The following is a 26,290-nucleotide window of genomic DNA, read 5'->3' on the forward strand; positions in this document are numbered from 1 at the left end:
ACTATAAAGGGCTTGTACTGCCAGACTGCAGCACCTGCTGTTCAAAAAATTAGCAACAGCTGGAGTCGGAGGGCAGTTCGTAAAACTCATCATAATGGAAATAAGTCATGGACGGGCAATGTTGGGACCTCCACGGCCTGGCAGCCAGTTGTTGACTCACCTCGAAAGTTGTTGCCTACAGTTGACAACGAAACGTCAGGAAGTAGTAGTTTTGCAGATCGACCTCGGCCTCTCAGCCCAGAAGTCTTAACCAGTGAAGATACTGACTGTGAAAGCCTACACATTATGATTAGTACAGGTTGAGCTTATACCTACCAACTGGAATAAGTTAAGAAGTTCCCTTTACCGACGCTCTGACTTGGATGAAGCAGTTGCTGAACAGTTAAAAGAAAACTTGAGTGTCATTTCAAATAGGTATGCCACTCTTACAATTATAAATGGTAAGACTTCAGTCTACCATCGATATATTGGCGAAAATAAATGTTTGTCAGTGCTAGGCATAAAACGTCGTCCGAAACCGTACTTAATGGCGTCTCTGAAAATTATTTTGAACGAAGAGTTCAGAAGCGCACTCATTGTAGATGGTTGCGAAAACATCCTTCACATCTTAATAACCCTGACCAAACAGGGAGCATAACAGATACAGTGATTAGTGACCACAATGTTGTTGAGCCATGAAGAGTTCACAAGAGTGAATACTGTAACATCGAAACTCACCAAAATAACCGAAAAAATTCATGCCCTTGAAAACGCACATAAAAATTCGCTTGACACATTTTGAAGAGACAGTTTCCATTCCTTCTAAACATAGTCTAGATGCGGTTTAAAGTCAAATAAGTAATTACTGGGAGTTACATGTCAAATTAATAAGAGGTGGTACTGGCACAAGACAGGTCAGACCTGGTGCCGAAGCAATGAAATACACATGCCAAATGTTAACGATGCAAATAACCACAAGATTGGCAACGTTTTACAGAAGCTTGAAATTTGTCGCAAATTTCAATGAGTGGCTTTTAATAGTTTCGAGGACGCCACTCTGCCTTGAAATGTGGTAGAAAACCCGAAGAAACTCTGGTTGTATGTTAAGTATACAATTGACAAGGTGAATTGATACCTTCATTGTGCGATAGCAATGGTAAAGTTTTCCTTCACAGGAAAAGCAAAATAAATATTCCAGAATTCTAATCAAGAATAACTGCCTACATGAGTAACTTAGGAGTGGGTATCCTAAATGTAGTGGAGCTGCTTAAAACACTTAAAAAAGGCAGTGCCTCTGGTCCAATTTGTACACCATTCAGGTTTCTTTCAGAATACGCTAAAAAAATTGCCCTATACTTAGCAGTCATATACAACTCTTCAACTGCAGAAAGATCGGTACCAAAAGAATGGAAATTTATACGAATTACACCAGGACCCAAGAAAGGAAATGGGAGTAATCCGATGAAATGCACACCCATACCACTAACGTCACTTTGCAGTAGGATTTTGGAAAACAGTCTGTTTGAACATTGAGTTACATTGAAGAAATCATTTATTGACAAATAGCCAACACATATTCGGAAAACATAATTCCTGTGAAACACAACAAGCTCTTTATTCTCGCAAAGTAATGACTCACATGGACAGATGACATTACATTGATTGAATATTGTTGTGATTTTCAGACGGCTTTTGGCTCAGTTCCTCACAAGTGACTTCAGATTACATTGTGTGCCCCTAGAATATCATCCTAGTTCTGTGCACCGATTCGTGATTTTGTACCAGAAATGTCACAGTTCGTACTAAGTTAAAGATAGTTATCAAAGTAATATCTGGCATTTCCCAAGGAAGTATTATAGGCCCTCCAAATCTACATACACGATTTAGGAGACAATCTGAGAAGCTCTTAGATTTTTTGCAGATGATGCTGTCATTTACCTTATTGTAAAGTCATCAGATGATCAAAAGGAATTGTGAAGTGATAAAGATATCTGTATGGTGTGAAAAATGGCAATTGACTATAAATAATAAAAAGTATGAAGTCAACCACATGAGTACTAACATAAAAATGCTGAACGGTGTTTACATGATAGATCATACAAACCAAAAAGCTGCAAACTCAAATACATAGGAATTACACTTATAATTAAATAAAATCATAACATTCATATAGATAATGCTCTGGAGGAAGCAAACCAAAGACTGATTTCTTGGTAGACCACATAGAAAACGTAACAAGTCCACTAAAGAAACAGTGTACACTATGCTTGTCTGTCCTCTTGTGGAGTATTAGTGTGCTGTGGGACGTCAAAGAAATTCAAAGAAGGCAGCGGGTTTTGTATTATTGCGAAATAAGGGAAAGCGTGCTATTGATATGATACGTGAACTGGGGTGGTGGTATTTAAAACAAAGGCGTTTTTCGCTATGGCAAGACTTTTTCGTGAAATTTCATACATGAATTTTGTCGTCAGTGTGATATTTTATTGGTGCCCATCTATACAGAGAGAAATTATCATAGTAAAGTACGAGAAATCGGAGCTCACATGGGAAGATGTAAGTGTTCGTTTTCTCTGCACGCTGAGAGAGTGGGATGGTAGAGAAGTAGATAAAAAAATGATGGTTCGATGACCCTCTGACAGATCCTTAACTGTGAATTGCAGAGTAATTATGTAGGGATAGATCATCATCCATATGTCTATCCTTTCGGTCTTACGACATTTAGGTCGCGTGGCTGACAATTGTCGCAGAGCCAGTTGCTATTCACATATTTACCAACAGTGTTCCCATTACATTTTGTGGAATACCACAGCAACAACAGCAAGTTGCTTCAAAATCTTCAGTATCAGCATTCCCATTATGGTGTGCCATGGGCACAAAATTAAATTAACTGAATGTAGAAAATCGAATGTTTAGCAGTGTGATTTCTTTTTTATTTCTAATACCTTCAGTTGATGTCTACATCAGTCCTTGTCAAGATGCAAAGGCTGTGAGATTGCTACGACCGTCCCCCCTTCCCTCTCTCCCCCCTTCCCTCTCTCCCCCCTTCCCTCTCTCCCCCCTTCCCTCTCTCCCCCCTTCCCTCTCTCCCCCCTTCCCTCTCTCCCCCCTTCCTCTCTCCCCCCTTCCCTCTCTCCCCCCTTCCCTCTCTCCCCCCTTCCCTCTCTCCCCCCTTCCCTCTCTCCCCCCTTCCCTCTCTCCCCCCTTCCCTCTCTCCCCCCTCCCTCCTCTCCCCCCTTCCCTCTCTCCCCCCTTCCCTCTCTCCCCCCTTCCCTCTCTCCCCCCTTCCCTCTCTCCCCCCTTCCCTCTCTCCCCCCTTCCCTCTCTCCCCCCTTCCCTCTCTCCCCCCTTCCCTCTCTCCCCCCTTCCCTCTCTCCCCCCTTCCCTCTCTCCCCCCTTCCCTCTCTCCCCCCTTCCCTCTCTCCCCCCTTCCCTCTCTCCCCCCTTCCCTCTCTCCCCCCTTCCCTCTCTCCCCCCTTCCCTCTATCCCCCCTTCCCTCTCTCCCCCCTTCCCTCTCTCCCCCCTTCCCTCTCTCCCCCCTTCCCTCTCTCCCCCCTTCCCTCTCTCCCCCCTTCCCTCTCTCCCCCCTTCCCTCTCTCCCCCCTTCCCTCTCTCCCCCCTTCCCTCTCTCCCCCCTTCCCTCTCTCCCCCCTTCCCTCTCTCCCCCCTTCCCTCTCTCCCCCCTTCCCTCTCTCCCCCCTTCCCTCTCTCCCCCCTTCCCTCTCTCCCCCTTCCCTCTCTCCCCCCTTCCCTCTCTCCCCCCTTCCCTCTCTCCCCCCTTCCCTCTCTCCCCCCTTCCCTCTCTCCCCCCTTCCCCCTCTCCCCCCTTCCACCTCTCCCCCCTTCCCCCTCTCCCCCCTTCCCCCTCTCCCCCCTTCCCCCTCTCCCCCCTTCCCCCTCTCCCCCCTTCCCCCTCTCCCCCCTTCCCCCTCTCCCCCCTTCCCCCTCTCCCCCCTTCCCCCCTCTCCCCCCTTCCCCCTCTCCCCCCTTCCCCCTCTCCCCCTTCCCCCTCTCCCCCCCTTCCCCCTCTCCCCCCTTCCCCCTCTCCCCCCTTCCCCCTCTCCCCCCTTCCCCCTCTCCCCCCTTCCCCCTCTCCCCCCTTCCCCCTCTCCCCCCTTCCCCCTCTCCCCCCTTCCCCCTCTCCCCCCTTCCCCCTCTCCCCCCTTCCCCCTCTCCCCCCTTCCCCCTCTCCCCCCTTCCCCCTCTCCCCCCTTCCCCCTCTCCCCCCTTCCCCCTCTCCCCCCTTCCCCCTCTCCCCCCTTCCCCCTCTCCCCCCTTCCCTCTACCGCCCCCCTTCCCCCTCTCCCCCCTTCCCTCTACCGCCCCCCCTCCCCTCCCCTTCCCTCTCTCCCCCCTCCCCTCCCCTTGCCTCTCTGGCCCCCTCCCCTCCCCTTGCCTCTCTCGCCCTTCCCCTCCCCTCTCACTCCCCCCCGTCCCCTCCCCTCTCACGCCCCCCCTCCCCTGGCCTCTCTCGCCCCCCTCCCATCCCCTTGCCTCTCTCGCCCCCCTCCCCTCCCCTTGCCTCTCTCGCCCCCCCTCCCCTTGCCTCTCTCGCCCCCCCTCCCCTCCCCTTGCCTCTCTCACCCCCCCCTCCCCCCCCTTGCCTCTCTCGCCGCCCCTCCCCTCCCCTTGCCTCTCTCGCCGCCCCTCCCCTCCCCTTGCCTCTCTCGCCGCCCCTCCCCTCCCCTTGCCTCTCTTGCCCCCCTCCCCTCCCCTTGCCTCTCTCGCCCCCCCTCCCCTCCCCTTGCCTCTATCGCCCCCCTCCCCTCCCCTTGCCTATCTCGCCCCCCTCCCCTCCCCCGCCCCCCTCCCCTCCCCTTGCCTCTCTCGCCCCCCTCCCCTCCCCTTGCCTCTCTCTCCCCCCTCCCCTCCCCTTGCCTCTCTCTCCCCCCTCCCCTCCCCTTGCCTCTCTCTCCCCCCTCCCCTCCCCTTGCCTCTCTCTCCCCCCTCCCCTCCCCTTGCCTCTCTTGCCCCCCCTCCCCTCCCCTTGCCTCTCTTGCCCCCCCTCCCCTCCCCTTGCCTCTCTTGCCCCCCCTCACCTCCCCTTGCCTCTCTTGCCCCCCCTCACCTCCCCTTGCCTCTCTTGCCCCCCCTCCCCTCCCCTTGCCTCTCTTGCCCCCCCTCACCTCCCCTTGCCTCTCTTGCCCCCCCTCACCTCCCCTTGCCTCTCTTCCCCTCCCTCACTCCCCCTCTTTCCCCCCACCCCTCTTATTATAGAGATGGAACATGCCTTTCCCTCTCAACCTTAGTTGCATATTTTTTGATTTCTTTCTTCATTATTAATATTCAGTTACTTCACTTTCATATGTGTGACAATACATGTTGAAACTAATGGAGTTAAAAAAAAGTTAAAATACTTACTGATTTGGTTGTCAACTTCTAGAATCTGATACACACCATGATACCAGTTAAATTAAAAAACAATTGTGTGTTCCCAGTTAAGAGTTTAAAAACACTCGAAATTTACCAAATACCATTGCAAAAAACTATATACGCTACACATTGCAAAAAAAGTTAAAAGTTAGTCAGAACAAAAGAAAGCACTGGACCATGCACACCTTCAGCAGTTCATAATACTTCATGTCCAACATGATGGACCTGAAAGGCATCAGTTCTCTCTGTGGGAAAGGATTGAAATGGTAGTGGAATAATGGGATCCAGATAATACAGGGGTAGCTCATGCATCAGCTGTTACCGCTGCCACTCAATATGGAGTGTCAGCCTGCAGTGTTTAATGGATGATGTGGCCATTCATGTGTCTCCTTCAGTCAGTGGTGTTCTGCAATTCCAGGAACATGTAAAAACTTTCAAAAAGGCTCAGTGTAAATATAATAGACAATTTACAACCATTTCCATCTTTTCAGACAGTATTTCCATTTGTGCAAGGCTTCATACAAGTTGCAGTGCCAAAAACATAGTCTTGGATTAAAACCATCTGGAAGAGTGTCATTCATTCATTCATTCATTCATCAGCATGCAATTTTTTTCTCTTGACTGATGTGACATTGATTCTTGTTCATTAACACTCATTATCCACCTGACTAAAATCCATACTAGATACCTAATTAAAATATTGAAGCTTGCTCTAGTTTTTGACTTACTGGGAATCAAACAAAAAAATCTGTTTACTAGGTGAAATAAATTTATCATTTCTGAAGGTGAAAGTATTTGCAAAACAATGAAAGGGCACTTACAGAGCTAAGATAATGGAACAGGAACATTAACACAAATAATTTTTTAATTAAATCTCACATACTTTGAACTGAAGAATTTTGAATTAAGACATGTAACATACATCTTTTGATACATTTAATTAATTGGTGTAGACTATTAATGTGTAGCACTGTATTTTGAAAAGATGGTAAAATGTGAATGTGAATAATTTTAATTCTCATCTAAAAATTTCAAATCAAATTGGCAGGGACTCAGATCAAGCAATATTGAATTTCCTCTGGGTATTTTAGTTTTAAACAACGGATCTCTCCTTCTGTTGGAATATTATATACTCTCTTCACTCTTCAGATTGACTCAGAGTACTGGTGGGAGCTGCGGCACATCACGTGAAGAAACTTGTCACCATAGACTGGTCCAGGATGAGTTGGTGACAGACATGGAGAAATCAACACACGAGTTTGGTACCAATACAGATGATGTGACTATTGATAAGGAATGCTCAGTTGCCACCCAATATGACTGTGCTACGAGGGAAAAGGAATTACATGTATATATTTGTAATTTCTGCCAACAAAGCTTTCCTTCAAAATACAGACTCACAATGCATGTGTTTATGCACATTGATGGCACTCAACCACCTTTGTATGTTTGTAAGTGGTGTGGTGAGGTATTACACAGTGATGTTAGTTTGAAAAAACATTTGAAAATGAGTGAGTATTATGTCTTAACTGCTGGCAACCATGAAACATATGGCTATAGTGATAAGCATGGAAGCAGCATCTTCTTGAATAGTTATCCAGTAGTTTCTGTTGCAGAAGACAATGAGCAGCCTTCATATAAGGAAACTAGGAAAGCTTCAAAGAAGTCCTCCAACATGGGTAACACACAAACGGCAAATTTTGCAGAGAAAACAAGTGATTATGGAACTTCATCTACAGCTGTTAATATCAGTGCCCAGGCTGATCTACCTACTGCAAAAAGAACCAACAAATGTGATATTTGTGGCAAATTGTTCACTAGGTCAGGTGATCTCAAGAGACATGTATTCATACACAGCAGGAAAAGGCCGCACAAATGTGACGTACGTGACAAATCGTATGCCCAGTCAGTTCGTCTCAAGACACGGATATTAATTCGCACTGGGAGGAAACCTCACAAACATGAGACTTCTGGGAAATCTTATGCTAGGGATCTCAAAACACAATCATTAATTCACACCGGAAAGAAACCCCACAAATGCGATATTTGTGGGAAATCTTTTACTATGGCAGGGAATCTCAACAAACACAAATTTATTCATACTGGAAAGAAACCTCATAAATGTGAGATTTGTATGAAATCTTTTGCTAGGTCAGACGATCTCAAGAAACATGCATTCACGCACACCGGGGAAAGACCTCACAAATGTGATATTTGTGGGAAATCGTTTGCTTTCTCAAGCGACCTCAACAGACATGTATTAATTCACACAGGAAAGAAACCTCACAAATGTGACATATGTGGGAAATGTTTTGCTGCATTAAGCAATCTCAAGGCACACATGTTAATTCACACTGGGAAGCAACCCCGCAAATGCGATATCTGTGGGAAATCTTTTGCTACGGCAGCCAGTCTCAAGACACACTCCATAATTCACTCTGGAAAGAAACCTCACAAATGTGAAATTTGTGGGAAGTGTTTTACTGTGTCAAGCAGTCTCAAGACACATTTATTAATTCACACTGGGAAGAAACCTCACAAATGCGATATTTGTGGGAAATCTTTTTCTACGGCAGGCAGTCTCAAGACACACTCCATAATTCACTCTGGAGAGAAACCTCACAAATGTGAGATTTGTGGGAAGTGTTTTAATGTGTTAAGCAATCTCAAGACACATTTATTCATTCACACTGGGAAGAAACCCCACAAATGCGATATTTGTGGGAAATCTTTTCCTACTGCAGGCAGTCTCAAGACACACTCACTAATTCACTCTGGAAATAAACCTCACAAATGTGAGATTTGTGGGAGATGTTTTACTGTATCAAGCAATCTCAAGACACATGTATTAATTCACACTGGGAAGAAACCTCACAAATGCGATATTTGTGGGAAATCTTTTACCAGGGCAGGCAGTCTGAAGAAACACTCACTAATTCACACTGGAAAGAAACCTAACGAATGTGAGTTGTGGCAAGTCATTTGCTAGATCAGGTGATCTCAGGACACATGCAGTAGAACACATTGGAATGGGACCTCCCAAATGTCATATGTGACAAGTTTCACTGAATTGGGTACTCTCAAGACACAAGCATTACTTCACATCAGAAAGAAACTACAAGTAAGTGTTAGTTTATACAAATAGGTTTTCCTGGGTGGTGCCATCAAGGCCTTTAAAATAATGGATCTAGCAGAGGAACAATAAGTTGTCACACCTGTGAAATAACATTAAAATGTGGCAGAACTGTAAAACAAAAACGTGCAATAATGTGTAGTACAGAGTGGTAACAGGTAATGTGACAATATAAAAATCCAAATCTGCAGCTTGAGATGTCGAGAAATTGTATTGCTAAATAAACGAGGAACATAAATCGAATTTTTTTTGTCATTAACGCTGCTGATTTTTCCCCATTGATCTTGAGACATGAAGATTGTCAATTGTGATAAATCCTTACCTTTGTCAGTAATCATAAGTAGCATTCAATATTCAGTAGAAGCCCAAAGCAATGTTATGACTTGCTGCTTATTATTCCAAACAGTCATCATGTAGTACTTGTAACTCTGCATTTTAGAAACAGTGGCAGCAACAGTGAATGTGACAATTACTCAGGTATGTTTCCTGAAGAGATTTCCTGTATGTGTCATTAATATTGTGTACATTGTTTTGTTAGTACTAATCCTGCATTAGTAAACGTAACAACAGATATAGCAACCTGCTTAATAGCATGTTTGTCCACCTTTGGAACACAATACATCGACAGTTCTACATGATGTGGACTTGACATGTCGTTTACATGTTTCTGAACGTATGTTGCACCAGATGTCTATGCAATTGTATTCCATACATTCAGATCAGGTAAATGGTGTGGTCGACGCATCGGTGTTAGTTACCATGCTACTCAAACCACTGTGGAGTCATTCTGCACATGTGACATGGACAGTTATCATGCTGAAAGAAGCTTTCACCAATGGAGAACACATCAGTCTTGAAAGAATCTATGCAGTTGCAACAAATGTCACGTAGTCTGCAACTGTTATGATGCCTTCAATTACTACTAGATTTCCCAAAGGAGCCCAAGTGACTGCCCCCATAGCATAATGGGTCCTCCATCTGGTGCCATTGACCTAGATGATAGCATATCTGGATGTGACAACTGATGTGGTGTAACAGGAAATGTCATCCAGTCTGACATTTGCATTGACCTTCAGTCCAGCCTGAATGATCCCTTGCCCACAGCAGTTGCAATTGAACATTTTGGTGGATCAGTATGGAAACATACAATGACCATATGTTGTGAATTCTCATGTTCAACAATGTACATTGAACTGTGGGTTCAAAAATGTGTATGGCCGTTTTCCGTCATTACATATGCCACATATTGCCAAATTTCCAGCCTTACAGAACAGGCAAGCCTCTGACCTCCATGATTTGTGAAGTATAGATGTATTACACCTTTTCATAAGGTTATGGTTTTTATCACCTTTCAGCCACTTTCCACAGATGTTCTCAATAGTAGCATAGATTCAGCCAATGAGCTTCACCACTCTTGAGGCACTATTTCCCATCTGCAATGACATTGTAACTTGCCCTTTGCTAAAGTCACTTAAGTCATCTTGTTTACATGCTCGCATCCCCTCTAAAACAATACCTTGTTAATCTCTGGTCTACTTATATACTTATAATCTGCTTACTGTATCATGCGCATACAACATGTGGCATTCATTCTCCTCAGAGGCAGTGTTCATGACATTTATGCTCATCAGTGCATCTTCAGGTAAATGGGTCAGGTGCGAAAATGTGTAATCTAACATATGCACTGTGCTTTGTTGCCATTTACACCAGTGCCGTATTTTTGTGAAATTTTTGTTTCACAAAGCTCTGTATATGATTCAGAGACGCTGTAGATAAGTGTTATGCACCAAAGCTCTTAATTATTTGTTCAGCAATTAATACTGTGAGAGTTCTACATGAAATAAAATGTGTAAACAAATATTAGGTGTTATGATTTGATTCCGGTTATTTCTATAACAAGAACAACTCTCAGAATATGAGTACTAAATACACTCCTGGAAATTGAAATAACACCGTGAATTCATTGTCCCAGGAAGGGGAAACTTTATTGACACATTCCTGGGGTCATACATCACATGATCACACTGACAAAACCACAGGCACATAGACACAGGCAACAGAGCATGCACAACGTCGGCACTAGTACAGTGTATATCCACCTTTCGCAGCAATGCAGGCTGCTATTCTCCCATGGAGACGATCGTAGAGATGCTGGATGTAGTCCTGTGGAACGGCTTGTCAAGCCATTTCCACCTGGCGCCTCAGTTGGACCAGCGTTCGTGCTGGACGTGCAGACCACGTGAGACGACGCTTCATCCAGTCCCAAACATGCTCAATGGGGGACAGATCCGGAAATCCTGCTGGCCAGGGTAGTTGACTTACACCTCTAGAGCACGTTGGGTGGCACGGGATACATGCGGACGTGCATTGTCCTGTTGGAACAGCAAGTTCCCTTGCCGGTCTAGAAATGGTAGAACGATGGGTTCGATGACGGTTTGGATGTACCGTGCACTATTCAGTGTCCCCTCGACGATCACCAGTGGTCTACGGCCAGTGTAGGAGATCACTCCCCACACCATGATGCCAGGTGTTGGCCCTGTGTGCCTCGGTCGTATGCAGTCCTGATTGTGGCGCTCACCTGCATGGCGCCAAACACGCATACGACCATCATTGGCACCAAGGCAGAAGCGACTCTCATCGCTGAAGACGACACGTCTCGATTCGTCCCTCCATTCATGCCTGTCGCGACACCACTGGAGGCGGGCTGCACGATATTGGGGCGTGAGCGGAAGACGGCCTAACGGTCTGCGGGACCATAGCCCAGCTTCATGGAGACGGTTGCGAATGGTCCTCGCTGATACCCCAGGAGCAACAGTGTCCCTAATTTGCTGGGAAGTGGCGGTGCGGTCCCCTACGGCACTGCGTAGGATCCTACGGTCTTGGCGTGCATCCGTGCGTCGCTGCGGTCCGGTCCCAGGTTGACGGGCACGTGCACCTTCCGCCGACCACTGGCGACAACATCGATGTACTGTGGAGACCTCACGCCCCACGTGTTGAGCAATTCGGCGGTACGTGCACCCGGCATCCCGCACGCCCACTATACGCCCTCGCTCAAAGTCCGTCAACTGCACATACGGTTCACGTCCACACTGTCGCGGCATGCTACCAGTGTTAAAGACTGCGATGGAGCTCCGTATGCCACGGCAAAGTGGCTGACCCTGACGGCGGCAGTGCGCAAATGCTGCGGGGCTAGCGCCATTCGACGGCCAACACCGCGGTTCCTGGTGTGTCCCCTGTGCCGTGCGTGTGATCATTGCTTGTACAGCCCTCTCGCAGTGTCCGGAGCAAGTATGGTGGGTCTGACACACCAGTGTCAATGTGTTCTTTTTTCCATTTCCAGGAGTGTATTTCTTGTGTTACGTTCAAAGATGTTTCCATTGTGGATATTTTTATTATTTTTGTGTAAATAAAAATGACTTTTTTGGAAATGTGTATTTATGCTTCATTTTTAATTTCAGAACGATTGTTTAAATTTTTGATTTACTACCTATTTGTTATTGTTGAAAGTGGTTTAGTATGACCCATCATACGTGTAAATCATGGAGACAGTTATAATTAAGTGATTTGCAGTGTTCTGTTTTGCTATACTTTAGTAATGACACTTTTAGTAATGTGATTACATTTTATTACACCTTTCTCGTGATAAGACATCAACTGCTGTGTAGATTATTCATAATAGGCAACATCCGCATACATTTGTATTAAATATTGTTTTCCAATAAAAGGAAAGAAAAACCGGGTTTCTGGACAACAGCCATATATTCAGCTGAATCTGAAAATATACTACTAATTTCTAAGAAAGACAGTAACATGTTAAAAAAGGTACACAATTTGGACCAAATATATATCTGTGTTAGCTGAAGATGGGTCATATAGCGTTCATCTGGTACATGAGATGTAAGCAGAAAATAAACATATTGTGTGGTTGTGTGGAAAACCACCCAGAGAACTGAGTCTACATAAACACAGTAGATACCCATAAATTAATGAGTTAACTGCACCTAATAAAATCATGACCTATGCCAATCATGACAATGAACTATTGTACAAGATTTGTCAAGTACTAGTCAATTGTAGGATGTGGATCCAGGAGTACATGGAAATCAGGCATACAGATGATTTTCATGGGTTTGCAGCTGGGTTCCATCGTCCTGATGACAACACGATATTTAGGCGGACCACCTGGCCGCCATCTTCAGGTGAGATTGAGTGCACAACCATGCCGGAACTGAAGATGGTTGGCTGGTTGTTTTGGCGAAGGAGACCAGACAGCGAGGTCATCAGTCTCATCGGATTAGGGAAGGATGGGGAAGGAAGTCGGCCGTGCCCTTTGAAAAGAACCATCCCGGCATTTGCCTGGAGCGATTTAGGGAAATCACGGAAAACCTGAATCATGATGGCCGGACGCGGGATTGAACCGTCGTCCTCCCGAATGCGAGTCCAGTGTCTTACCACTGCGCCACCTCGCTCGGTCGAAACTGAAGAGATCAGATTCGGCGGCTCCTTTATACTGCGGGTACTGGCCATTGCGCGTGCGCGAACAACGGAAGAGCTGCCCTCTGTGAGGTGAAGAACTGCAGCAGCGCCAGCGGTGAAAACTGTCAAAAGCGAGGAATCGCAAAATTAAAATGCAGCTGGTCGGAAAATAGACCGTTGTTGTTTTATCTGTGATAAAATAGGATTCCATGTCTTGCTTAAAGGAAAACCTTTGTCTCTATTAATAATGTCATCAAACAGACGTATTTCAATTGATTCTTTCAATACACAATCCCAGTAACGGGAAGCCAAGGCAATAATTTGCGTCTCTTTGAAGGACATGTTGTACCCTTTATTAAGACAGTGGTCGGCAACGGCAGATTTTTCCGGCTGTAGCAGACGGGTATGCCGTTGATGTTCCACACACCGATCTTGAACTGTACCAATAGTCTGTCCAATGTAGGCCTTGCCGCAGTGCCAGGGAATCTTGTATACCCCAGGCTTCCTCAGTCCCAAATCATCTTTCACCGATCCAAGAAGGGATCTAGTTTTGGCAAAGGCATAAGCACGCTTTTAATATCATATTTCCTGAAGATTCTTGAAATTTTCGGAGACATGCTTCCCACGAAGGGTAAAAAAGCAACAGATTTGGAAGTGTCAACTGTTGGTTCTCGTGGGGGTCCAAATTGAAAAGCACGAGTAATCTGGTAATCAGAATAGCCATTTTGCCTGAAGACAACCTTGAGGTGATCCAACTCCTGTTTCAAGTTATCGGAATCCGAAACAGCATAAGCCCTCTTGACCAGTGTGCGTAAAACTCCCAAGCGTTGATGTGTGGATGACAACTTGTGGCATGGAGGTAGCAGTCCGTATGCGTATGTAGGTTTTCGGTATACACTGTGGCCGAAAGTTCCATTTTCTTCCTTATTTACTAAGACATCCAAAAATGGTAATTTGCCATCATTTTCAATTTCCATCGTAAATTTGATTCGTGGATGAAGGCAGTTAAAATGATATAAAAATCGATGAAGATATTCCATTCCATGTGGCCAAACGATGAAAATATCATCCACATATCTGAAAAAACATGTTGGTTTAAGAGAAAATGTCTTAAGTGCCATATGCTCAAAATCTTCCATAAAGAAATTGGCGGCAATAGGGGAAAGAGGACTCCCCATAGCGACACCGTCAGTTTGTTCAAAAATTGCTTCATTAAATAAAAAATACGTCGATGTCAATACATGGCGGCACAGCTCACTAGTTTTGCCATCCAAGACTTGACAAATTAGCACTAAAGACTGCTCCAAAGGTACCTGAGTGAAAAGTGAAACAACATCAAAGTTCACTAGGTCAGATGTTCCAGGGCGTAGAGACGTCAGGCATTGAATAAAATCGGACGACTTGGATATGTGGTGTTCACACTTCCCAACGTGTGGGCTCAGAACAGAAGCAAGATATTTTGCCAAATTATAAGTAGGGCCACCCAGATTAGTAACAATCGGACGAAGAGGTGCCCCAGGTTTATGTACCTTGGGTACTCTTTATGGAAGATTTTGAGCATATGGCACTTAAGACATCATCTCTTAAACCAACATGTTTTTTGAGATACGTGGATGATATTTTCATTGTTTGGCCACATGGAATGGAATCTCTTCAACGATTTGTATATCATTTTAACTGCCTTCATCCACGAATCAAATTTACGATGGAAATTGAAAATGATGGCAAATTACCATTTTTGGATATCTTAGTACATAAGAAAGAAAATGGAACTTTCGGCCACAGTGTATACCGAAAACCTACATACGCATACGGACTGCTACCTCCATGCCACAAGTTGTCATCCACAACATCAACGCTTGGGAGTTTTACGCACACTGGTCAAGAGGGCTTATGCTGTTTCGGATTCCGATAACTTGAAACAGGGGTTGGATCACCTCAAGGTTGTCTTCAGGCAGAATGGCTATTCTGATTACCAGATTACTCGTGCTTTTCAATTTGGACCCCCACGAGAACCAACAGTTGACACTTCCAAATCTGTTGCTTTTTTACCCTTTGTGGGAAGCATGTCTCCGAAAATTTCAAGAATCCTCAGGAAATATGATATTAAAAGCGTGCTTATGCCTTTGCCAAAACTAGATCCCTTCTTGGATCGGTGAAAGATGATTTGGGACTGAGGAAGCCTGGGGTATACAAGATTCCCTGGCACTGTGGCAAGGCCTACATTGGACAGACTATTCATACAGTTCAAGATCGATGTGTGGGACATTAACGGCATACACGTCTGCTCCAGCCGGACAAATCAGCCGTTGCCGAACACTGTCTTAATGAAGGGCACAATATGTCCTTCAAAGAGACGCAAATTATTGCCTTGGCTTCCCGTTACTGGGATTGTGTATTGAAAGAATCAATTGAAATACGTCTGTTTGATGATATTATTAATAGAGACAAAGGTTTTCCTTTAAGCAAGACATGGAATCCTATTTTATCACAGATAAAACAACAACGGTCTGTTTTCCGACCAGCTGCATTTTAATTTTGCGATTCCTCGCTTTTGACAGTTTTCACCGCTGGCGCTGCTGCAGTTCTTCACCTCACAGAGGGCAGCTCTTCCGTTGTTCGCGCACGCGCAACGGCCAGTTCCCGCGGTATAAAGGAGCCGCCGAACCTGAGGTCTCTTCAGTTCCGGCGTGATTGTGCACTCAATCTCTCCTGAAGATGGCGGCCAGATGGTGCGCCGAAATATCGCGTTGTCGTCAGGACGATGGAACCCGGCTGCAAACCCATGAAAATCATCAGTATTTGATACACCAGGAAAATCTACGCTATGACATCAAGCATACAGTTTAAAAAAACCAACAATGTAGGGTGCTTTGAAACAAATGACTGGTGTTCACATCAGAACTTTACCTCTAAGGCCACTAACAGACTGAGGGTCATAGTGCTGCAGAATGGGATGGAACGACACCTCTGATCAGACTGAAAGCTGGTTGCCAAGAGTGAGCCAAATTATCCCAGCTATGCTCTATTGCTCCATGTGACCATTAACAGCTATCTGATTGGTTGCTGGATGGTTTTCAAGAAGCTTTTCCTAACTAGTGATGCTTCTTGGAAGTGTCACTCCATTAGCATCCTCGCTGTCAGAATGGTATGAAAGTGAACAAGGAATATACAGTGGTAACTGGTACAGAACCAGCCACTGCCTAGCCACGGCTCTGCAGTGAAACATATTTCATAAAGCAGCAGTAGCCGGCCGCGACAGAGACAGCAACAGATAAGTAACCGCATTTGTCATTTAAGAATTCCTAACCAGGAGCGAATTGTGTTATATCATCTGTGTGCTTTAATAGTTTAGTTTCCTGAGTTTCTGCGTGTAAGTTCAACATCTAATAGCCACAGTTCTCGCTTTTCCGTTTGCGTCAGAAAGTAAACCGATTTTCTGACATATTACAAGTTCCTGATCAGGGTCAAATTATTTACTTTCACCTGAGTGCTTCAGTAGTTAGGTTTTTGAATATCTGCGTACTACTAGACACAGTTCGTGCGTTTTCGTCAGGTTCTACAGTAGAGTTGTGCAGCACATGCTGATAGTCCGTTTATCTGCATAGTTTAGTTTTCCACGGTCTTCAGTATAGGCAGTGACTGATCGTTGTGTGCGGATGCGAGCAGAGTTGGTGACACTTCCCTCTCAGCTTCAGGCTGTGATTGCTTCGGTTACACAGCTTGAGGCTGCAGTGGATGGGCACCACTGGTGTGCGCGGGCTGTGAGGATGCAACGGACGTCCGAGTCCTCCGATCAGCCCTCACTGGCTGCCAACCCAGCTACTGCTCGCACTGAGGCTGACCCCTCACCTGTGGTCGAGTGGGACGTCGCTCTGGGGCGAAGCAGGCGGCGAAAGACTTTCCAGACAGCCACACTTAAGGCTTCCCTGGTTTGTCTGACAAACAGGTTCCAGCTGCTGTCTGTGGCTGACACTGTCGATGAGCCAGATGCTGTCGCCTGTCCTATTTCAGAGGAAACCACTCAGCCTGCAAGATTCGGGCAGTCGCAGAGGGTGGGATTATTGATAGTTGGGAGCTCCAACGTTAGGCGCATTATGGGACCCCATAGGGACTTGGCCGACAAGGGAGGGTAAGAAATCCAATGTGCCCTCCGTGTGCATACCGGGTGGAGTCATTCCAGATGTGGAAATGGTCCTCCTGGTTGCCATGAAGAGCACAGGGGGCAGCCAACTGCAGGTGGTGGCTCACGTCGGTACCAATGATGTGTGTCACTTTGAATCAGAAGAGATTCTCTCTGGTTTCGAGCGGCTAACAGAAGTGGTAAAGGCTGCCAGTCTTGCTTGCAAGATGAAAGCAGAACTGACCATTCCTGCAGCATAGTCGACAGGACCTCTGGTACAGAGCCGAGTGGAGGGTCTGAATCAGAGGCTCAGACGGTTATGCGACCGTGTAGGCTGCAGATTTCTCGACTTGCGCCAAAGGGTGGTTGGGTTTCAGGTTCTGTTGAATAGGTCAGGTGTCCACTATATGCAGGAGGCGGCTACACGGGTAGCAGGGGCTGTGTGGCGTGGACTGGGCAGTTTTTTAGGTTAGAGGGTCTCAGGAAAACACAAGAAGGGCTTCAGTCACAAAGGGTGCAGGCTGAACACAGGAGGAATGTAGATACAGAAACCATTGGTATAACAGTTGTAAATTGTCGTAGGTGTGTTGGGAAAGTACCAGAGCTTCAAGCGCTAATAGAAAGCACTGATACTCAAATTGTATAGGCACTGAAAGCTGGCTAAAGCTGGATATAAGCTCAGCCGAAATTTTTGCGAAGAACCTAACTGTGTTTCGAAAGGATAGGCTAAACATGGTTGGCGGAGGCGTGTTTGTTGCTATCAGAAGTTGTTTAATTTGTCGCGAAATTGAAGTAGATACTTCCTGTGAGTCAGTATGGGTAGAGGTCATTGTTGGCAACCGGAATAAAATAATAATTGGATCTTTTTACCGACATCCCAATTCAGATGATACAGTTGCTGAAAGGCTCAAAGAAAACTTGAGTTTGATTTCAAACATGTACCTGGATCATACGATAATAGTTAGTGGTGACTTTAATTTACCCTCGATATGTTGGCGAAAATACATGTTTAATTCTGGAGGCACCCATAAAATGTCATCCGAAATTGTGCTAAACGCATTCTCTGAAAATTATCTCGATCAATTAGTTCATGAGACCACACGAATAGTAAAAGGTTGTGAAAACACACTTGACCTCTTAGCAACAAATAATCCTGAGTTAATAACGAGCATCAAAACAGATTCAGGGATTAGTGAACACAGGGCTGTCGTAGCAAGATTGAATACTGTAATCCCCAAATCCTCGAGAAATAAGCGAAACATATACCTATTCAAAAAAGCAGATAAAAATTCACTTGGCGCCTTCCTGAGAGGCAATCTCCACTCGTTCCAAATTAATAATGCAAGTGTAAACCAGATGTGGCTTAAATTCCAAGAAATAGTATCGGCAGAAACTGACAGATTTATACCAAATAAATTAACAAACGATGGAGCTAATCCTCCTTGGTACACAAAACGGGTTAGAACACTGTTGCAGAAACAACAAAACACACATGCCAAATTTAAACAGACACAAAATCCCCAAGATTGGCGATCTTTTACAGAAGCTCGAAATTTAGTGCGGACTTCAATGCAAGATGCTTATAACAGTTTCCACAACGAAACTTTGTCTCAAAACCTGGCAGAAAATCCAAAGCGATTCTGGTCGTATGTTAAGTGTCTTAGTGGCAAGAAACAATCACTGCCTTCTCTGCGCGATAGAATGGAGATACTATCGAAGACAGTGCTGCCAAAGCAGAATGACTAAACACAGCCTTCAGAAATGCCTTCACAAAAGAAGACGAAGTAAATATTCCAGAATTCGAATCGAGAACAGCTGCCAACATGAGTAACGGAGGAGTAAATATCCTCGGAGTCGTGAAGCAACTTAAATCACTTAATAAAAGCAAGTCTTCTGGTCCAACCGTATACCAATTAGGTTCGTTTCGGAATATGCTGATGCATTAGCTCCATACTTTACATTCACATACAACCGTTCGCTGGACGAATGATCCGTACCCAAAGACTGGAAAGTTGCACAGGTCACACCAATATTCAAGAAAGATAGTAGGAGTAATACACTACATTACAGGCCCATGTCGTTAACGTCGATATGCAGCAGGATTTTAGAACATATTGTGTTCGAACATAATGAATTACCTCGAATAATATGGTTTATTGACACACAGTCAACATGGGTTTAGTAAACATTGTTCCTGTGAAACACAACTAGCTCTTTATTCACATGAAGTGCTGGGTGCTATTGACAAGGGATTTCAGATCGATTCCGTATTTCTAGGTTTCGGGAAGGCTTTTGACACTACCACACAAGTGCCCCATTGCGTGCTTCTGGAATATCGTCTCAGTTGTGTTGTTGTGGTCTTCAGTCCAGAGACTGGTTTGATGCAGCTCTCCATGCTACTCTATCCTGTGCAAGCTTTTTCATCTCCCAGTACCTACTGCAACCTACATCCTTCTGAATCTGCTTAGTGTATTCATCTCTTGGTCTCCCTCTACGATTTTTACCCTCCACGCTGCCCTCCAATACTAAATTGGTGATCCCTTGATGCCTCAGAACATGTCCTACGAACCGATCCCTTCTTCTGGTCAAGTTGTGCCACAAACTTCTCTTCTCCCCAATCCTATTCAATACTTCCTCATTAGTTATGTGATCTATCCATCTAATCTTCAGCATTCTTCTGTAGCACCACATTTCGAAAGCTTCTATTCTCTTCTTGTCCAAACTATTTATCGTCCATGTTTCACTTCCATACATGGCTACACTCCATACGAATACTTTCAGAAATGACTTCCTGACACTTAAATCAATACTGGATGTTAGCAAATTTCTCTTCTTCAGAAACGCTTTCCTTGCCATTGCCAGCCTACATTTTATATCCTCTCTACTTCGACCATCATCAGTTATTTTGCTCCCCAAATAGCAAAACTCCTTTACTACTTTAAGTGCCTCATTTCCTAATCTAATTCCCTCAGCATCACCCGACTTAATTAGACTACATTCCATTATCCTTGTTTTGCTTTTGTTGATGTTCATCTTATATCCTCCTTTCAAGACACTGTCCATTCCATTCAACTGCTCTTCCAAGTCCTTTGCTGCCTCTGACAGAATTACAATGTCATCGGCGAACCTCAAAGTTTTTACTTCTTCTCCATGAATTTTAATACCTACTCCAAATTTTTCTTTTGTTTCCTTTACTGCTTGCTCAATATACAGATTGAACAACATCGGGGAGAGGCTACAACCCTGTCTTACTCCCTTCCCAACCACTGCTTCCCTTTCATGTCCCTCGACTCTTATAACTGCCATCTGGTTTCTGTACAAATTGTAAATAGCCTTTCGCTCCCTGTATTTTACCCCTGCCACCTTTAGAATTTGAAAGAGAGTATTCCAGTCAACATTGTCAAAAGCTTTCTCTAAGTCTACAAATGCTAGAAACGTAGGTTTGCCTTTCCTTAATCTTTCTTCTAAGATAAGTCGTAAGGTCAGTATTGCCTCACGTGTTCCAGTGTTTCTACGGAATCCAAACTGATCTTCCCCGAGGTTGGCTTCTACTAGTTTTTCCATTCGTCTGTAAAGAATTCGTATTAGTATTTTGCAGCTGTGACTTATTAAGCTGATAGTTCGGTAATTTTCACATCTGTCAACACCTGCTTTCTTTGGGATTGGAATTATTATATTCTTCTTGAAGTCTGAGGGTATTTCGCCTGTTTCATACATCTTGCTCACCAGATGGTAGAGTTTTGTCAGGACTGGCTCTCCCAAGGCCGTCAGTAGTTCCAATGGAATATTGTCTACTCCGGGGGCCTTGTTTCGACTCAGGTCTTTCAGTGCTCTGTCAAACTCTTCACGCAGTATCATATCTCCCATTTCATCTTCATCTACATCCTCTTCCATTTCCATAATATTGTCCTCAAGTACATCGCCCTTGTATAGACCCTCTATATACTCCTTCCACCTTTCTGCTTTCCCTTCTTTGCTTAGAACTGGGTTTCCATCTGAGCTCTTGATATTCATACAAGTGGTTCTCTTATCTCCAAAGGTCTCTTTAATTTTCCTGTAGGCGGTATCTATCTTACCCCCAGTGAGATAGGCCTCTACATCCTTACATTTGTCCTCTAGCCATCCCTGCTTAGCCCTTTTGCACTTCCTGTCGATCTCATTTTTGAGACGTTTGTATTCCTTTTTGCCTGTTTCACTTACTGCATTTTTATATTTTCTCCTTTCATCAATTAAATTCAATATTTCTTGTGTTACCCAAGGATTTCTACTAGCACTCGTCTTTTTACCTACTTGATCCTCTGCTGCCTTCACTACTTCATCCCTCAAAGCTACCCATTCTTCTTCTACTGTATTTATTTCCCCCATTCCTGTCAATTGCTCCCTTATGCTCTCCCTGAATCTCTGTACAACCTCTGGTTCTTTTAGTTTATCCAGGTCCCATCTCCTTAAATTCCCACCTTTTTGCAGTTTCTTCAGTTTTAATCTACAGGTCATAACCAATAGATTGTGGTCAGAGTCCACATCTGCCCCTGGAAATGTCTTACAATTTAAAACCTGGTTCCTAAATCTCTGTCTTACCATTATATAATCTATCTGATACCTTTTAGTATCTCCAGGGTTCTTCCATGTATACAACCTTCTTTCATGATTCTTAAACCAAGTGTTAGCTATGATTATGTTGTGCTCTGTGCAAAATTCTACCAGGCGGCTTCCTCTTTCATTTCTGTCCCCCAATCCATATTCACCTACTATGTTTCCTTCTCTCCCTTTTCCTACACGCGAATTCCAGTCACCCATGACTATTAAATTTTCGTCTCCCTTCACAATCTGAATAATTTCTTTTATTTCATCATACATTTCTTCAATTTCTTCGTCATCTGCAGAGCTAGTTGGCATATAAACTTGTACTACTGTAGTAGGTGTGGGCTTCGTATCTATCTTGGCCACAATAATGCGTTCACTATGCTGTTTGTAGTAGCTTACCCGCATTCCTATTTTCCTATTCATTATTAAACCTACTCCTGCATTACCCCTATTTGATTTTGTGTTTATAACCCTGTAGTCACCTGACCAGAAGTCTTGTTCCTCCTGCCACCGAACTTCACTAATTCCCACTATATCTAACTTCAACCTATCCATTTCCCTTTTTAAATTTTCTAACCTACCTGCCCGATTAAGGGATCTGACATTCCACGCTCCGATCCGTAGAACGCCAGTTTTCTTTCTCCTGATAACGACATCCTCTTGAGTAGTCCCCGCCCGGAGATCCGAATGGGGGACTATTTTACCTCCGGAATATTTTACCCAAGAGGACGCCATCATCATGTAATCATACAGTAAAGCTGCATGCCCTCGGGAAAAATTACGGCTGTAGTTTCCCCTTGCTTTCAGCCGTTCGCAGTACCAGCACAGCAAGGCCGTTTTGGTTATTGTTACAAGGCCAGATCAGTCAATCATCCAGACTGTTGCCCCTGCAACTACTGAAAAGGCTGCTGCCCCTCTTCAGGAACCACATGTTTGTCTGGCCTCTCAACAGATACCCCTCCGTTGTGGTTGCACCTACGGTACGGCTATCTGTATCGCTGAGGCACGCAAGCCTCCCCACCAACGGCAAGGTCCATGGTTCATGGGGGGTCGTCTCATTTATGCAACTGGATTTGTGATTTCCTGTCAGACAGGTTCGTAGTAATTGATGGAAAGTCATCAAGTCAAACAGAAGTGATTTCAGGCGTTCCCCAAGGTAGTGTTATAGGCCCTTTACTGTTCCTTATCTATAGAAACTATTTGGGAGACAATCTGAGCAGCCGTCGTCGTCTGATTGCAGATGACGCTGTCGTTTATCGACTAATAAAGTCATCAGAAGATCAAAATAAACTGCAAAACGACTTAGAAGAAATATCGAAATGGTGCATAAAGTGGCAGTTGACCTTATAAAGGGTGTTACAAAAGTTTGACCGTACCTTTTTGTAACACCCTGTATAACTAAAAGTGTGAGGGCATCCACGTGAATGCTGAAAAGAAGGCGTTAAACTTCAGTTGCATGATAAATCAGACTAATCTAAAACCCGTAAATTCAACTAAATACCTGGGAATTACCATTATGAACAATTTAAATTGGAAGGAACACACAGAAAATGTTGTGGGGAAGGCTAATCGAAGGCTGCGTTTCATTGGCAGGACACTTACAAAATGTAACAGACCTACTAAGGAGACTGCCTACACTACACTTGTCCGTCCTCTTTTAGAATACTGTTGCGTGGTGTGGCATTCTTACCAGATAGGACTGACTGAGTACATCGAAAAAGTTCACAGAAAGGCAACACGTTTTGTATTATCGCGAAATATGGGAGAGAGTGTCACGGAAATGATACAGGATATGAGATCATTAAAAGAACGGCGTTTTTCGTTGCGATGGAATCGTCTCACGAAATTCCAATCACCAACTTTCTCCTGTGAATGCTAAAATATTTTGTTGACACCGACTTACATAGGGAGGAACGATCACAAAGATAAAATAAGGGAAATCAGAGCTTGTACGGAAAGATATAGGTGTTCATTCTTCCTGCGTGCTATAAGAGATTGGGATAATAGAGAATTGTGAAGGTTGATAGATGAACCCTCTGCCAGGCACTTAAATGTGATTTGCAGAGTATCCATGTAGATGTAGATGTAGAAGTGTTTCCCACTCAGTCTGTCAGTCTACCATGCACACTTCACTCCCCCACCATAGCATCAAGCTAATTATTTCAAAATTACAAAAGTAGTAGTTTAATGTTTCAAAATGCTCCTTTGGATGGGTGGCTCTTGCTAAGGGATGCAACGTTCTAACAGGGGAAACAAAGAATGTAATAAAAAAGGGGACAGGAATAGAAAACTCAAAAGCATTTAAGAGGTTACAGATACTAGTACAATAATTTAGAGTTCGAATTGGCCAGTTTTGGTTGTTGTAAAAATATATGCAGCCAATTGAGATGATGCACTGGTACAGTGGTGTGTTAGTGCAGAGGCAACAGGTGTGGTGACCATGTACTGAGCCAGCAGGGACAGCATGAGGGTTGTCAAGATGCATCAGCTAGGCAGTGGCTAGGGTGCTGCAATGGTGATGCCTGTGGGCAGTGATGGGGTATTGTGGTCTGGAATGACAGCATTTGGGCCACCAAATGTTGTTACCAGTTGTGAAGTTCTAGCCTCGCAGATCATGAAAGAAAGTAACACTGCATCAAAGGGGTGCATCAGCAAAGGCTGGCTGGCTATTTCAACACAAAAGGAGGTTTCGCTCAATAATATTGATAAAATTGATTACCTTTCCTATAATCTCTGCAGTTTGTAGTATAAAAGTTAAAATTACAAAGTTGTTGAGGGATACATTACAAACTGATTATGTATCCATAATAAACTAATCTGATTAAGACAACTGTAACCCTATCACAGTTTTATTAAATCTTATTTCATGTACTTAATTGATATTGACTGTTAAATCCTACATGGTTGGTTTGGTCCTTAACTAAGTGTAGTGTAATGGTCTCCCGTGTTACAAAATACGTAAAATGAAAAAATTATACAGTGGAAACAAACTAATGCACATTAGCATCTCATCTCCTAATGCTAAGTCGTAAACGAGAGCTGTGACTGAATTGTGCCAGGATCTAAAATCAACTGAGTATAAAAGTACTCAACAGCTGCTGCTCGAGCACCACTGGTTTTGGTGATCTGAATAGTTCACAATATCCTTGATTACATATGATTCATATAACCATTCTGAGGACAACTGCAGTGACTGGAAGAGAGATGACACTGGGGCAACCACTCTGTGTAGGTATTCCAGCTTACTCCACTCAGTGATGTGTGCAGTGCTGTTGTCAATTGTAAACAGCAATTTTCTGAAGCTAGTGTTCGTCAATGGTTTGCAGAAGGCGAGTCTGATTTTTTTTGGTAGTGTAGGCAGGCTGTCGGTTGGGTGCCAGAACAAAAGGTGTTTCAGGTAAATTAGCAGAAAAAGCTCAAAGCTGTTGTGTGTGTAAGTTAAATGAGCAGATACCCTAATGGTGGGTGTGATACATCATAATAAGAACGTTGAATAAAAGTCTGCCATTAGAGAAACTCGATAAGTCTGAAGTGTAAATGCATGGTCATAGCAGAGAACTGCTACTATAGTTGACTGTGGTACCAAATACGGTAATTTGTTCCCATTGGGCGTAAATAAAGATTTGTTCATTGCAACAACAGTGAAAGAGCAAGGGAAATCCGTAGTTTCCTCTAAAAGCAATGCAATTTCACAATTCATGACACTAGTGCAGGGTAATAAGGTAGGACGCTTGTAATAATTAGTGTGAATGCTCAGTTGAAACTCGAACTACATGACAGTCTGATGGATAACCCTTGCAAACAAACAGGATGTCCATTTGCCAAACATTGCGTTCATAAGCAGCTACACTGGCGACAGAGAAAGAGATGGTGATAACACTCAAATTTAAACTGGTGCAAGTTACGGGCAGGGATACCTGCACATTTAACACATCTGTAGATCATGACAGTTGTACAACAGCAACAGTGCAATAATACAGCAAGGCTGATTCCTACATGGAGTAAATCATTTGCATGTGTACTGATGCATGAAATGAATTATTAGTTACGGTTTGCTGGAAGGTTTCAGCTGGCACTAAGCTAGGGCTGAGTCTCTGTTGCAGTCTTGGCTGAATGGTAGTGTGGAGGGTGTTAACATGCAACTGTTGCGTGGGTGTTATACAACAAGATCTGTAAGGCTTTGGGTACTTCCAAAGTAGCAGCCAGTTTGCACAGTTCCCTGTGTATAGTAATTAAATCGCGCTGGATCGCGTTCTTAAGTTCTTTATATTGCAGTATTAGCATAGTGGCTGTATTATGGATTTGTCAGTTGGTAGCCAAAACATTGTCTTCAATGTGATTGAACTGCGCATGCCAGCATAGTAGGATTTCACGATACTGCATAGCAAAGAACGAAGCTCGCTGGGGAGCTTTATCACAGTGATCAGCATCAGTCTGATCAGGGGTACCAAATTTGTTTTCAGCACAGCTGCACTCACATTAAACCAAACTCGCATAACATGGCGGAGTGGTACTTTGATTGGTTGTTCACAGGATGAACGGTGTCTGTGAAGGAGAATTAAATCAGTGTGAAAAGACAGAGATGGTGGTACACATTGTCTGGTCATTTCTGTTTGCATGCTGC

At 44.2% G+C, this 26,290-nt stretch overlaps 1 protein-coding gene across 1 annotated transcript in view; it reads left to right on the forward strand.

The window, feature by feature from the left end:
* The window catches only part of LOC126442753 (zinc finger protein 665-like), a 92,750-nt gene extending 80,933 nt beyond the window's left edge, over nucleotides 1-11,817 (forward strand). Inside the window, exons 6-7 of the mRNA XM_050090781.1 lie at nucleotides 6,500-6,861; nucleotides 6,967-11,817. Coding sequence (XP_049946738.1) covers nucleotides 6,500-6,861; nucleotides 6,967-8,339 — 1,735 coding nt within the window. The 3' untranslated portion in view covers nucleotides 8,340-11,817. The remainder of the gene's footprint in view (nucleotides 1-6,499; nucleotides 6,862-6,966) is intronic.
* Nucleotides 11,818-26,290: the final 14,473 nt, after the last annotated feature.

Source organism: Schistocerca serialis, unplaced genomic scaffold (assembly GCF_023864345.2).
Source record: "Schistocerca serialis cubense isolate TAMUIC-IGC-003099 unplaced genomic scaffold, iqSchSeri2.2 HiC_scaffold_1402, whole genome shotgun sequence".
Lineage (NCBI taxonomy): Eukaryota > Metazoa > Arthropoda > Insecta > Orthoptera > Acrididae > Schistocerca > Schistocerca serialis.